A 15275-nucleotide genomic window follows, 5' to 3' on the forward strand; every position below is an offset into this window, starting at 1 on the left:
GGGGTTGGGAGGACACAGATAGAAATGCTTGTGGAGGCCCTGGCTGGTGTAGCTCAGGGGATTGAGCGAGGGCCTGTGAACCGGAGGATTGCGGTTCGATTCCCAGTCAGGGCACATGCCTGGGTTGTAGTCCAGTTCCCTGCAGGCCAACTCCCAGCAGGGGATGCACTAAGGGAACCATACATTGATGTTTCTCTCCCTCCCTCCTTCCCCTCTAAAGATAAATAAATAAATAAAATCTTAAAAAAATAAAAATAAAATAAAAGCAGAATTGCCTATGTGGTTACTTTAAAAAGAAAAAAGAAAAAAAGAAGTGCTTGTGGAAAGAGATTAGGATAAAACACAGAGTCGCCAAGGAAATGCAAATCAAAGCCACAATAAAATATCCCTTGGCACCCACAGGGTGGGTGTGATTAAGAAGTCAGATAATGACAAGTACCCGAAGATGTGGAGACTGCGGGTGGGACTGTCACAGGGCTCAGCTTCTTTGGAAACAGTCTGATAGTTTCTCAAAAGGTTAAACACAGTTACCGCATGACACAGCAATTTCACTTGGAGGTATAGGCCCAAGAAAAATGGCACATACTCATTCAAAAACTTGTTACATGAATGTTAACAGCAGCACTGCTCCTAACAACCAGAGAAAAAACAACCCAAATATCCGCCACCTGATGAATGGACACAAATGTGGCCCATCCAGACAATATCAGCAATCAAAAAGGAACTCAGCACTGAAACATGCCACCGCGTCGAGGTTTGAAAACATGCTGCGTGAAAGCAGCCAGACACAAAAGACTGCACGCTGCATGATTCCATTTACATGGGATGTCCAGAATAGGCAAATCTTTAGATAGAAAGTTGGTTAGTTTCTTCGGGCTTAGAGGGGTAGGAAAATACGAGTGTGCCAGCAACGGGCTGCAGCGTTCCTCGGAGGTGATGAAAATGTTCTGCAATTAGTGATGCTGGGGTATAACTCTCATTACACCACGGAAGAGAACATTTTAAATGGGCGAATTGTACCGTGTGTGAATTACACCTCAGGACAGCTGCAATTTTTTTTAAAAAAGAAATACAAGCACAGCGGTGTGGGTCGTGTCAGTGCCGGGGCAAAGAGCATCACACCCCAATCCCCTGGTTGAGCTTCTCCGGGCTGACAACCTCGTCATGATTAAATGGGTTTTAGCAGGAAGTGTGTCATGTATGTTTTGAAAGACACCTACTGAGAATGAGTAAGAGGGAAACGATGCTCACATCAGTCACAGTGTTTAATGCGGTGTGACTCACGGTCTCTATTAAAAGGAGGCCGTGAAGAATTGCCCGGACAGGCAGAGAGATGCCTCGGGGACTTCGTCAGCTGCTCCGAGTGGTAACACTTGTGAAGTCAAGTTTTTGCCTTCATGAATTACACATACGTTTAGTTGTCTAAGAAAAAGATTCATTGCTAAATTCAACATTTACATATATTTTGGGAATCACATAAAAGGGTCTTAAAATGAAGAAAAATCAAAACTATGTGATAGAACATTAAAATGGACAAAAACTTTGTGATTCGATGTTTAACATTTTTACTTTTGGGGCTTGAAAAATCAACTATTAAAAATAATACCTATTTTCTTTTGCCCTGGCTGGCGTGGCTCAGTGGATTGAGTGCCAGCCTGCAAACCAAAGGGTCGCAGGTTGGATTCCCAGTCAAGGCACATGCCTGGGTTGTGGGCCAGGCTCCCAGTAGTGGGTGCATGAGAGGCAACCACACATTGATGTTTCTTTCCCTCTCTTTCTTCCTCCCCTCCCCCTCTCTAGAAATAAATAAAATCTTTAAATAATAAAATAAAAACCTATTATTTAAAGGACATGAGAAAATTTTAAACTGTTTGCAACTACTTCTTTCAGATGACTCATGAGCCTTTAGTCATTACAGTAAATGAAGAATTAAATGGGATAAAATGGATAATATACAAGGTCTGTCCATAAGTCCAGCCATTGTTAATATAATAATGGTTTGCGCAACATCATTGTAACCTGGCAGCCAAGGGGAATGGACTGGAATGTGCATGTGTGAACAATGACAACTTCACTGTACTAGTCAGTGGGGGCAGTAGATGCCATTGAGTGAGCATGTGTTACTGTGTGCCTGTCACAGTCAAAGTAACTCAGCTGGTAGAGCAATGAATCTGCATCCAATTTTGCATTAAGCTTGAACGTTCCTCCATGGAAATGATTCGGATGATTCAGAAGGCAGCAGCTATGGGCAGCTGGTGACTGGCAGCTTCATCGTGACAACGTACCTGCTTATGCATCATGTCTCGTGCAGGATTTTTTGTCAAAACATTAAATTACCCAGGTGACTCAGCACCCCAGATTTGGCACCCTAAGACCTCTGGCTTTTCCCAAAACTAAAATCACCTTTGAAAGGGAAGAGATTTCAGACTACTGATGAGATTTAGAAAAATACAACAGAGCAGCTGATGGCAATTGGGAGAACCGTGTGAGGTCCCAAGGTGCCTACTTTGAAGGGGACTGAGTCATCATTGTCCTGTTCACATTTCTTGTATCTTCTTCAATAAATGTCTGTATTTTTCATATTACATGGCTAGACACCTTCTGGACAGACCTCTTACATTTTTTAAAAAATATTTTATTTCTTTTTTTTATTTTTAGAGAGAGGGGAAAGGAAGGAGAGAGGGAAAGAAATATCATTGTGTGGCTGCCTCTCACATGGCCCCCACTGGGGACCAGGCCTGCAACCCAGGCGTGTGCCCTGACTGGGAATTGAACTTGTGACCCTTTGGTTTGCAGCCCGCACTCAATCCAATGAGCTACACCAGCCAGGGCTTACCTCTCACATTTTTTGAACATTGGTTTATGCCGTACCACAGATGCATTGATGTGCTAAGAATTGTGGCTAGTTGAACACAACTCACAGATTTTGTGACGAACACCGAGGGAATTTTCCCAAAGACCATCACTTTCATGCTCCCATTAATGTGCCATCATTGCCATAGTACCTCGTTTTATTTTAAGTTCATAGAATATTTTTTAATTGTTTTAAAATTTTATTTATTTTTTATGAAGAGGGGAAGGAAGAGAGGGAAACATTAATGTGTGGTTGCCTCTCATGTGGCCCCAACCCGGACCTGGCCTGCAACCCAGGCATGAGCCCTGACTAGGAATTGGACCTGTGACCCTTTGCTTTGCAGTCCACCCTCAATCCGCTGAGCTGCACCAGCTGGGGCTCATGGAGTATTTCACACAGTAAGGGAACGGAACACCATGAGCCCACTATTATGCAGACATTTTGTCACATTGGCTTCCAACACCCTCCCCTGGGCGGGCCCTCCACCCTTCCTTCCCTCCACAAATCCCATTTTGGTTGTAACTACACCTCAACACATGTTCCCATTTGTCCTGTCCTGACGTCCAGTCCTCTCAGTGGTCAGAGCTTATGCTTCTAAGGAGAGTGTGAGCTGGGCACCAAGTATGAAGAGTCCTCATTTTTGTGCTGGACAAGAACTAAGGTGCCTGACTTTACAGTAAGGACACTGAGGCCTAAAAAAAGTGGTTTGCCTTCTCACATACAGAGTCTGAAATGCACAAATCTGATCCAGCAACGTGGAATAGCAGAAATAGCATGGGCCTTAATGCGAACTCAGCTGAATTCAAAAGCTGACCTTGCCACTTGCTAGTGAAGTGACTTGTCCACAAGATGAAATCCAAGCACGTATCTGAGCTTTTGTTTTCAGCTGCAATGTGGAATCTATGCTGCCTCCTCTTCAGAGCAGCTGTAAGAATTCAAAGTGAAACAAGCTGCACTGTGTGTGGTATAGAAAGAATAAGGGACTCAATAAAACATTTTAAAATTCTACTTTTCAACAAGCACATATTGGATACCAGACCCCATTTCAGACACTGAGGACATAGCCACGAATCTAATAAGGTTCTTGATGTGGTTAAGAAATCACCAGTAAAATTTATCATTAGCCAATTGTATGTGTGTCCACCCATAACTTTTCATTCTCGGCGACTGGGATGCTTTCTTTTGTTGTTTCTATGGTCAGAGCATTCTTGACACATACTGATTTTTTCAGTGCCCCCAAACCTACTCAAGAGCCAGAGGTGGCCAGGGACAGCTCAAATTCTGGCTACTGAGCGGTTCCTCAGGTTAGAGCAGGAGACATGATATATTCTGAAGAGATCCAGGTGAGTGAGAAAACTCTGTCCTCAAGGGCTTTTCAGTCTATTGATAATTCAAGACTATTTGTGAAGCGCTTACTCTAGGCCAGGTGCTGGGCAAGACACTGCATACTTATTTCATTTAATCTTCTTGACCTGCTATTTAAAGTATGGGGGTTATCATTTATTTTCATCATCATTTACTGTACATTTAATAGGAGTCTTAATAACCATTGAAGTGTTCTAAATGAATACTCCTGCTCTGGCTGGCGTAGCTCAGTGGATTGAGCGTGGGCTGTGAACCAGAGGGTTGCTGGTTTGATTCCCAGTCAGGGCACATGCCTGGGTTGTGGACCAGGTCCGTAGAGGGAGCCACATGAGAGGTAACTACACATTGATGTTTCTTGCCTTCCCCTCTCTAAAAATAAATATATAAAGCCTTAAAAGAAGAATATTCCTTTAGATATTTAAACATTAAAGCAGAAACCTGAATAAATTTTGTCAAATCTGTTTGCTCCAGCATTTAAGAATTTTGATGCCAGCCCTGGCTGGGTAGCTCAGTTGGTTAGTGTTGTCCAGGCATGCCAAGATCTCAGGTTCGATCTCTGGTTAGGGCTCATACAAGGATCATTCACTGAATGCATTTAATACTAAGTGGAATAACAAATCGACACTTCTCTCTTTTCATCTCTATTGGTTTATTTAAAATCAGTAAATAAAAATTTAAAAAGTTATTTAGAAATATTTTTAAAAGTTTTTTTAAAAGGTTTTATTTATTTATTTTTAGAGAGAAGGGGAGGAAGAGAGGGAAAGAAATGTCAATGTGTGATTGCCTCACACACCCCCTGCTGGGGACCTGGCCCGCAACCCAGGTATGTGCCCTGGCTGGGAATCGAACTGGTGACCCTCTGGTTTGCAGCCTGCACTCAGTCCACTGAACCACACCTGCCAGGGCTTCACATGCATATTTTTTCCAATATTGTTCCTTCGACATGGACTGCCCTCCCCACTCATTAAAAACACATCACTTCTCAGCCCGGACCACTCCCTCCTCCACCCACCCCGTCCCGACTGCCCTGTCAGGACCGCGTCCTCCTCTTCACTCCCACACATGGCTTCTGACTCTTATTACAGCATTTGCCTCTTTTGGCCACACTCCTTTTCCCTTAGCACATCTCCACAACATCCTCTTGTACACAGAATGGGTCTCAAATGCTGTCAGATGAATGGAGGGCTGAGCTGGACAGGCTGTGCCATCTGCTGCAAGCACGCCTTTTCACATGTGCCCTCTGGCAGCAGGTCATCTGTCAGACCACTGGGCCCAGAAACCCATGGCTGGGAGAAAGCCAATGGGTGGTCCAATCTGAGCCCAGAGCCCCTTCCCAAACAATCCTAAAGCAAAATATGGTCTACTATCTGGCATTGGGAACATTACCACCCTGTTCCCACCTCTTCTCAATGGACTTTCACAACTGGCTTGCACAGGAGGCTGAACGTTTTCTTTTGAGTGCTTATTGGTGATTCACTTCTTTTTCTGTGAACTATTTCTTCATAATCTTTGTCTATTTTCTACCAAGCTGACACCCATCTTTTGTTATACATCCTGCACAGACCTCCTTTCTATCACACTCACTTGCCACTTCCCACCAGTGGCACACTGAGTAAGTCATTTCACTCAAGCATCAGGAGCCTTACGTCTGTAATGAGGATGACGCTGCCGGTGTGAGCCTGGGGGAGGATTACATTAAAACTGCATGTCAAGGACCAAATACTGGGTGGGCCAGAAAGTCCATGACTTTTCTCCTGTAAAATGAAAGACATGTATTTCATTTTCACAGATAACTTTATTGATTTGGATATTTTGAGTATGTCAGCTATCTCCCACTGACTTCCCATGGGTAGAGGCCAGGGGTGCTGCTAAACATCTTCCAATGAGTAACACAGGCCCCCGGAAAAGCATTATTTGGCTAAAATGGCAATAGTGCCAAGAAAATTTGTAAACCGCTTTTGACATAATCCATCAGTCACAATACCTTCTCCATACATTGCACAAATCTATTTTTGCATTTCAGTTACATCTTTACTTTTCTTGAAATAACAAAGCAAAATATGCCAAAATATTGCTTATTTCCTCCCAGCTTCAATATTCTCTACACTGCAGCTTCTCAGATTTATGGTACAGTCTTCCACTCTCCAGTCTTCAATGAATTAAAATAAAGCAGGCTTTGAAACTACGTGCCACCTATAATCAGGGCTGCTCCGTGTGCCTGCTGTGCGCTGAACAGCACCGGGACGTACCCTCCCCAGTGTAGCTTACTTACCAAGCCCCTGGGATTGAGCAATGTACAACCCGCACATCAGTTTCAAGGAGCAATTTTAAAAACTTCTAAACTCTCACAGCAATTTTAAAAGCTTTCGCAAGGAGCCTCTCTTATTTTCATAACGCCTATTAGGTAGGATCAAGATGGGGGTAACTTTTCTAATTTATAGATATGGTAGGTAGGAGGCACAGAGCCAGTAAGCCAGAAGTGTGGCCCTAAATACCCTGAAATGCAGACTGGGGCTATGAAAGACTAAGATGTCAGATCCCTGCTTGGTACCCTCTCAAAGGTGAGATCAAGCTTCTGGATTCCCCGAGGCCTCCCAGAGATTGCCAAGGAAAGACTGGAGTAGAAATTACTACTTCTATAACAAAACCATAGATGGGATAGTAACCTCTACTAGGTTAACCTCTTACATATATATAACTTCAAATATCAAATGTTTTACAAAGTACAGTTATATGCCCATCATAACATCTGTTTATTAACAAAGCCTTGTGAGGATGGATGAGGGTTACTGTACCCATTCTGGGGTTTTCAGATGTTGAATTTGGGGGTTCTGCCTCTAGAAATCTGCTTCTAAAGGATGAAAAGGCAGTCTTAATTAGCAGTCTAAAAATTGTGGCAAAGCACCACAGCTGAAATGATGTGTATAAATCCAGGGAGACGGTGACAACACCAAGCTACCAGTTATGGTTTCAAAATACTGGCTAAACACACACACACACACACACACACACACACACACACACACTCACACACTCACACACTCACACATGCACAACATATACACACAGTTTCTAATGCACAAACTGGTGGGGAATTTTCAGACTGACAAACCTGTTACTGGAAACTGAGCATGAAAAAATGAAGAGCACAACAAACCCAAGTCCAACCAGCGCATGAACAGCTGAGGTCTTTATTTCAATTCATATGTACAGTAAAAGTGCTGCCAAGAGTGCAGCAGCCAGACAGACACAAACGTAATTCTCTCTCAACAATTAGCAGCTTAAGATCTATCAACTACAGTGTTAACGTTCACACGTTCACAAGTGTCATTTCTGTACTTTTCAATTCGTGCAAGTGAGTTTTTACTCTTACACACCTTGATAAAACACACTTACAGTCTAGTAGTCAATCCTACTGAGGGTATCACCTAGCATACATAACAGACAGAAATGTTAACTCTTAGAGCCACATTCAAAATCCCCGGTCTCATCTGGGGGTGAGAACCATAATTTTGCCTTTGTGAATTTGTGGATTCTAATATTTGGTTTGGTTTTGGATGCATATTTTCCAAAGCTGGAAGGCAGCTCCTTCCTGGAACTCACTCAAAATTCAGCATTACATCTGACTGTACCTCAAAGGAATATGAAATTACAAACAAAACCAAATGCAGTGAAAACCACATAAAAATATGCTTATTAACAGGACATGGCTAGCAAGGAAGGCTTGATCCCAGTACTATTCTTGGTATCAGATTTTTACCTCAATTGGGTGGAGGGGGTGTAGGAGAGAGAGAAGGGCGCCACAGTCGGTGAAGGGTAAAATTCAACCTCTTACTGTAGGAGCCAGTGGAATAGAAAGCCTTCCTTGCTAGGATGCACTGAGTATACACCAAGGAATTGAAACTGGAGCAGACATATCCTTCAATGATCATAAAAAAGGTATAATATTGGTTATTCTACAACCTGAAGAGTCACCCAGGCTACCACAGCCAGCCTCGCACCGCCACTGACAAGTAATCCAGGAATGCTTCATTTCAAAAGGAATGCATGTAGTCTTTAACAGAGAAGAAGCATTAAAATGAGGGGAATTTCCCACCCACAGAAAAATTGTTAAATCATTAGAGCAAAGTTATAGAAGAGCTTTGAACAGATGAGAGAATCCAAGAACAGCCATGATGCAAAGAAGCTCAAAGGTAATAGGTATGGGTGGCAGAAAATGGGGAAAGGCATCGAAACAGATTCATGGTTACAAAAAGCATTAAAAACAAACAACTGTTTGGCCTGGTGAACAATCAAGAAACAAGAGCGCTAGAAGGCCACCGCTGTGCCTGACCCAGCCCGGAGGGCCGTCCTAAAACAGTATGGCAAAGGAGGGTGGAAAGTTAGCAAGGGCAGGTTTGGCTGGGAGCTCAGGGGGCTTTCCAGAGGCGAAAACCTTGCTTTGACTGAAACCATTCCAAGGCATCTGGACAAATTCATCTATCACAGTGACTTCACATGCCCTCAAAACTTGGTTGTCTTGACACAGTTTAGGGGACTCAAAGGTTCCATCTTAGAAAAACCGGAGAATGTGGCTAGAGAATCTTTTCAATAACTTTGTAGGGTTCTCCACTCCAAGCAGCAAGTTACGGCAGAAAGGGTAAACTGCTAGTTCAGCAAGGTCATGTGTCCTTTGGCACTCCTGTCTAAAGTCACTGCAATATTTTTAGGCAAAGTTAACATTTTAAATACATATGTTTGGGAACAATTGTTCTTGGCCTGAACATGAAACAGTTCCAATTATTTAAAAAAAAAAAACAAACAACCCTGGTCCCTGCTCTGGGCACTAATTTTGAGAGGTCAACAGAGCTAACAGGTGTGCGACGGTCACCTGGGAATGGAATGAAGACTGGGGTACCTGAGTTAAAATACTGAAATGATTATGGGAACAACACACTGACTCTGAGAAGCCTGCCAAAGCTCCAGAGGCTGGAGCTGTCACGCAAACCATGCTTTCAGACAGACAAGGCAATGCTAATCTTGTTTCAAAGGAATTTCCTGGGATGGGGGAAAGAGGCAAAGCATGTTCTGCTATTATTATTTTGAGGGCACATGTTGTGCCCCTTGCTCATCACTTGGTTGCACAGGGCTGAGGCCACAACATTTTGTGATTCAACACTACAGATATGAAAAGATTAGGCAAACTTTCTAAATAAGCTCTGAAAGCCCAAGTTCTACCAGGATGGTGGAACTGGTTATAGGATAAGGAAGAAGTCTCAGTCCATTTTTTAGAACTGTCTATAAAAGTCCACTGAGCACAGTTATGCTAATAAGCCAGTCTATATAAATAGGACGCTGACAGAATTTGACACCCCAAACTTAGTTCCTTCTAACCTGGTATCTCCTCTGCTCTTTAGGGAGAATCACCTTTAGTGGATTCTCTCAGGCAGACAAAATAAAGCTTTGAAATTAAGGATGCAGAGGCCAAAATGTAGACAGAGGATTCAAAATCACTTTGGTTTCAGTAATTAGAGGGTGTTAAAAAATAAATTAAGGAAACAAAAGGAATTATTTATGACTCTCTTAAACAGTCTCAATTTTTCCTCAAGACATCCCCAAGCCCAAAGTCAGACTGATCATTTACTTGGGGCAAAAAAATGTCTGCCCTCCTCAGCTTCTCCCTGCACACCCCTTCCCTCTCCAACCAAGCCAAGGCCATGAAGTGGCGGGGTGAGGGGCAGCACGCAACACGAAGCAGCAGCAGCAGCCAGAAGAGGGAGTTGAAGCTGCATCACAAAACAAGGGTACAAAGGGCAGCATTTCTAGCGAGTCTTCCCTTCCTCGAACTGTTTCAAGACAGGAGGGAGCAGCACACTTAAATATCCACACGCTTCTTCATTTAAAAACATCACTTCTTTATTTCAAAGAAAAAATAAAAGACCCTCCCAACCCTTTCAAAAAAAACCCAATAATAATAATAACAATAATAAAAAATCCTATTAGAAACCATAAGGAAGCACTGAGAGTTTGAGTAGTACATTCTTCAAGTATGCTGTTCGGACTTTTTGTTTTTTTAAATTGGTGACTATACACACATTAAAAAAAAACAACTTAAAAGTGCAGCCATGGGATTTTGCTTAAAATTAAGTATTTGGAGGGCTACTTCAAAATACTGCAGTAGGACTGTGCGGCGATCCTGTGGGGCATGATGTTCTCACTTTTGTCTCCTTGCAAAGGTTAAGGGACCAGGTTCAAAAGCGATCATACTTCCAGCGTTAGTGTGAGCGGCCAACTTGGGTGAAAAAGCCAGGGAGATTCATATGTTCTTCCACGGACAAGGAAAATCCACCCTGAATCCAAAAATTCAGACATGGAATGTGGTGCGATTTCACAGTAAAGCTAGTCTGGGAGGAGAAGAGGTGGTGGGTCCAGACACGGCAGGGTGTTAGGGTTCACCAGTCTCCCTAATTGGGTCTTCACATCTTTCTAGTGGGTTTTAGTGCAGTCCTTCAAGCCACAATTTCGATGCCCTTCAGTGTGCTCCAGATTGTTGGTTCATGTTAAAGGACTGTTTTAAGATTTGCATCCCAAGGAAAATCATGCTACATAAAAATGATCCAAGATTTTTGCCCAAAAAACTTCTTGGATAAAATCTAAAAAATACTATTGCAATTGCGTCTCTTGAAGAAAAAAAACATTATTCTAAATGTAAACAGATTCACTCAACTCTTCTGTTGTTGTAGAAAACTTCAGAGTAGGTAAGTTGCTGTCTAATTCTCTGCTGCATGCACTCGCCAGAGGGGAGGGGAGCACCGCCTTCTTCTGCCAGCATCATCTCGGGGATGAGAAGAACCGTTCCACATAGCTGAAGAGGGCGTCCCAGTGCTTCCAGAGAAAGGCAATGAAAACCACAAGGAATAAAGTGCTGAACGTCCTGTTGCGAGTCTTCATTAGAGGAACCACGCAGTTGGCTACTGTGGAGACAAAGACCAAAAGAACTGCCATGACAGCCAGAAGAATGTTGATGAGTTTGCCCAGCAGGTTCCGGGCAGTGGCATTCTCCAGCCCTTCCAGCTGTACCACCTGCTGCTGCTGCTGCTGCAGCTCCATCTTGGAGATGCGGGTCTGGCACGCCTCCAGGGCCTCCTGTGGGCCAGAACAGGGAATGGTTAAGCCTTTTGCACACAAGTAATCTTAGTCACTGATTTGCCCCCTGGGCAAGCCAGATGCACCTTGAGCTATGCCAGTAATTTTAAATATGCTAGAGAGTGACCACAACATCATGGTGGAATGATAAGATTTCTTTGTTTCTCCCCTTAAGTTGGATAACTGTAAATCAACAAAGGATCCCATGCTCAACAAGCACACATGCCTAAAACATCAATGTATCAAAATATCTGAAGAGGCAGGCAAAGAAGACTGAGCCCTGGTCGGGTGGCTCATTTGGTTGGAGCATCATCCCGTACACGAAAAGGCTGCAGGTCCCCAGTCAGGGCACATAACTATGTTACAGGAGGGAACCCACCAATGTTTCTCTCATCTCCCATCTCTCCCTCTCTCTGCGCCCCCCTCCCTCCCTCCCTCAATTCAATGAACATATCCTCAGGTAAGAATTAAAAAAATTTCTTTCCAGTCAAGACTATGGAGTAGGCAGACATGGCTTGCCTCTTCCCACAACCACATCAAAACTGCAACTAAAATATAGAACAACCATCACTCAGAACTGTCAGAAATCGAGTTGAGTGAAAGTCTGGCAACAACGAAATTAAAGAAACCACATCCACTGAGACTAAGCTGGCAAGCTGGTGCCGTATCTGTGACCCCATCAACCTGGCTAACACTGTTTGACCACCTTGGAGATCCCCAGATACTCCACCCCACCCAACATAAGGGCCCACCCTGGCTGCTTTTCCATATGAATGGCTGGTCTTGGCTCATGCTGCACAACTCCCTAATCCTATCAAATAAGCAACAGCTGGTGGAAAGGGCTCTCTGCTCTGTCTTTTAAGTACATTCTCCCTTTTAAGGTTGATCTCTGTAAATAGGACACTATGCTGAAATGCTAGACCAAACTTTAGAATTGATCTGCTCCCCTTAAGGCCATGACCTTCACTGATAAGTTCTTATGAAATTTACAGTGACATTCAGAGAAAAGAATCCATTCCCTTAGCTGTGGTCAGATAGCTTCTGAAGTTCAGCAGTGGTGAAACCCTGTTTTTTTCTGGTCTTGTTTCAATAGGTCCTATTTTCCTAGGATTTGAAGTGAAGGCCAGAAACTTCAGACTGAAGTTAGCTGGAGAATGGACAACAGATACTTCCCAGTCCACGATGACTTGAGAAAAAGCAATAAACAGAATTCCAGGGGCCTACAGAATATAGCAGCTGGACAAATAATGTAAACACTGTCTTGATTCTTTTATGCCACTGCAATACAAGTTTCCTGGACCTTCTCTAAGACTAATTTTAAGATGCTTTCATATGAAACCACCAACTGTTCCATTAGAAATACTTCCCAATTGGGATGAGCACAAGTTAAATATTCTATTTTCTTACAGAATACACTAGAGGGCTACTATTTACCTTAAACATTACTGCTCATGGGATTCTTGCAAACTCCCTGACAACATGCCTGAAAAATACTTGGACTTGGCAGCTAGGACAAAAGCCCCCTCTGCTGTGGAAGGAGAGAGGAAAGAGGGCCCTGAGACCCGTGAGAGCAGCTCCTGAAGCAGCGACTGACAGACAGAACGTACGTGGTCTTCCACAGACCGAGACCACTGTGATTCAAGGAACATTTCCCAAGAACTGAAGCAAGCATATCACTTCCAAATGGTATACATTTTTGAGAAATGAACCTCATTTGAAGAATAATAGGTCTATTACAGTTTGTCTTAAGCTTCTTTTGATACTCTACCCTCCTCTTTCCCCCCAAACTTTTTTACTATGGTATAATACATGTAACCTAAACCTTCCCATTTTAAAGTGTATAATTCCATGACATTAAGTAAATTCACCATGTTGTGTAACCCTCACTACTATCAAAATCCCAGAACATTGTCATCACCCTTGAAAGAAACCCCTAACTCCGTGGCTGTCACTTCCTGTCCCCGCTTCCACAGCCCCAGACAACCACCAATCTACTTTCTACCTCCAGAACTTGGGCTCTTCTGGACAGTTCATATAAATGGAAATGGAGTTATATATTCTGTGGCCTTTTGTGACTGGTTTCTTTCACTGAACATAATGTTTCCAGCATCACTCATATTGTAAAAACGTATCAGTACTTGATTTCTTTCTTTTTTAAATTGTGGTAAATACACACATAACAAAATCTATCATGTTAACTATTTTTAAGTGTACAGTTCAGTGGTATTAAATTCATTCCTATCGTTGTACAACCCACATTCATCTTAGAGCTATTTTCATCCTGTAAACTGAAACTCTGTACCAATGAAATAACAATCCCTCCAAGTCCCCTAATCCCTAACCCTTGGCAACAACCATTCTACTTTCTTTTAATCTTTTACACCTGGATCCTTCATGCTAACCTGGATGTCCCGGGCCCGTTCATAGGACTGATATGCAATTTTCTCTTCCATGCTGGCCAATTCCTGCTTCAGGTTCAAGATTTCATTTTGATGGAGCTCTGTTAGGTCATTTAGTTGTTCTTCTAGTCGTTCACATCTAAGAAGGAGGGGAGAAGTTACAAGTTTAGGCATTCTGTATTTTTCCTGGTATTATTCACATTCAATCCCCCAAACTCATTTTGCAAAGGAAGAAAATAAAAGCACAGAGAAACTGAGTGGCCTGGGGTAACAGGGCATGCTAGTGGGTACAGCGTGTCCCTGGAATGGACAGCTTATCACAAGGCCGTATCACAGCAGCAACATAACTCTTCCACATTCTTCTCCATACACAGTATCTGCAGTGATGCCAGCAGCCCTGGTTAGCTTTGAGCATACCTATAATAAATAAGGCAGTTCTTATTCTATTCTGAGCAGCACCTGGGAGAGGCAAAAACTAGAGATTTAAGCAGGTCTCATCAAAAGATAAACCACACAAATAGAAACTGACCAAGCAGTCACTGCTAGCTTATTCTGACACCGGACTGGTCACTGACCTGGATGTTCATGATTCAGAGCCCATAGTTCCCATGGCCCAGCACAGTATCTGGGACATCTCAGTGAACAATATTTACTGAAAGCCTGATGTGTGTCAGGCATGTTCAAAGCACTGGGAATACCATGGTAATAAGCAAGACAGAAATCCTGTCCTCAGGAGTTTACATTTTAAAGAGGGAGGTAGAAGAGAGAGAAGGAGAGGCAGAAAAACCAAATGCCTGCAGATATGGAAAAGTAAACCAAATAAGACCACTAGAGGCATAGAATAGAGTGCCTGGCAGCTGGTTAAGCTAGAATGATCAGGAAAGCCTCTTCCCTGTTCAATAGCCTTCAACGATGAGAAGTGAAACTTGAATGATGATATAAACAAGTGCTAGGAGAACAGGATGGGTGGACATCTTAAAGCAGAAGGAAGAGCAAGTATAAAGTCCTTAAGATGGGAACAAACTTGGCAGGTTTGAGGGACAGAATGTAGGCCTCATACCTGAATAAAAATGAGGGAAAATGAACTTCTTTAGAAGTAGGGATCATTTTATTAGGATATGTTTTTACTCCTTACAGAGAGAGAGAGAGAGAGAGAGAGAGATTGGTTGAGAGAGAAACATTAATCAGCTGCCTCCCATATGTGCCCCAACTGAGGCTTGAACTTACAACTTAGGGATGTGCCCTGACTGAAATCGAACTGGCAACCTTTTGGTGTATGGGATGACACTCTAATCAATTGGGCCACCCAGTCGGGGTAGAAGGAGGGATCATTTTTTAAAAATTTTTTCATTTATTTACTTATCTTTAGAGGGGAAGGAGAGAGGGAGAGAAACATCAATGTATGGTTGCCTTTCGTGCGTCCCCTGCTGGGAGTTGACCTGCAGGGAATCCACCTGCAACCTAGGCATGTGCCCTGACTGGGAATTGAACCGCAATCCTCTGGTTCGCAGGCCCGTGCTCAATCCACTGAG

General features: G+C 43.1%; 1 protein-coding gene across 8 annotated transcripts in view; it reads right to left on the minus strand.

Moving 5' to 3' along the window:
* Positions 1-7376: 7376 nt before the first annotated feature.
* Positions 7377-15275, minus strand: part of TMCC1 (transmembrane and coiled-coil domain family 1) — a 191050-nt gene continuing 183151 nt past the window's right edge. For all 8 annotated transcript variants that reach the window (XM_037051081.1, XM_037051085.1, XM_037051084.1 and 5 more), the window contains 2 exons: positions 13747-13882; positions 7377-11344 (listed from right to left, as the gene is read on the minus strand). In XM_037051081.1, coding sequence (XP_036906976.1) covers positions 11030-11344; positions 13747-13882 — 451 coding nt within the window. In that variant the 3' untranslated portion in view covers positions 7377-11029. The remainder of the gene's footprint in view (positions 11345-13746; positions 13883-15275) is intronic.

Source organism: Sturnira hondurensis, unplaced genomic scaffold (assembly GCF_014824575.4).
Source record: "Sturnira hondurensis isolate 20B ecotype Veracruz unplaced genomic scaffold, ASM1482457v3 Scaffold0000867, whole genome shotgun sequence".
Taxonomy (NCBI): Eukaryota; Metazoa; Chordata; class Mammalia; order Chiroptera; family Phyllostomidae; genus Sturnira; species Sturnira hondurensis.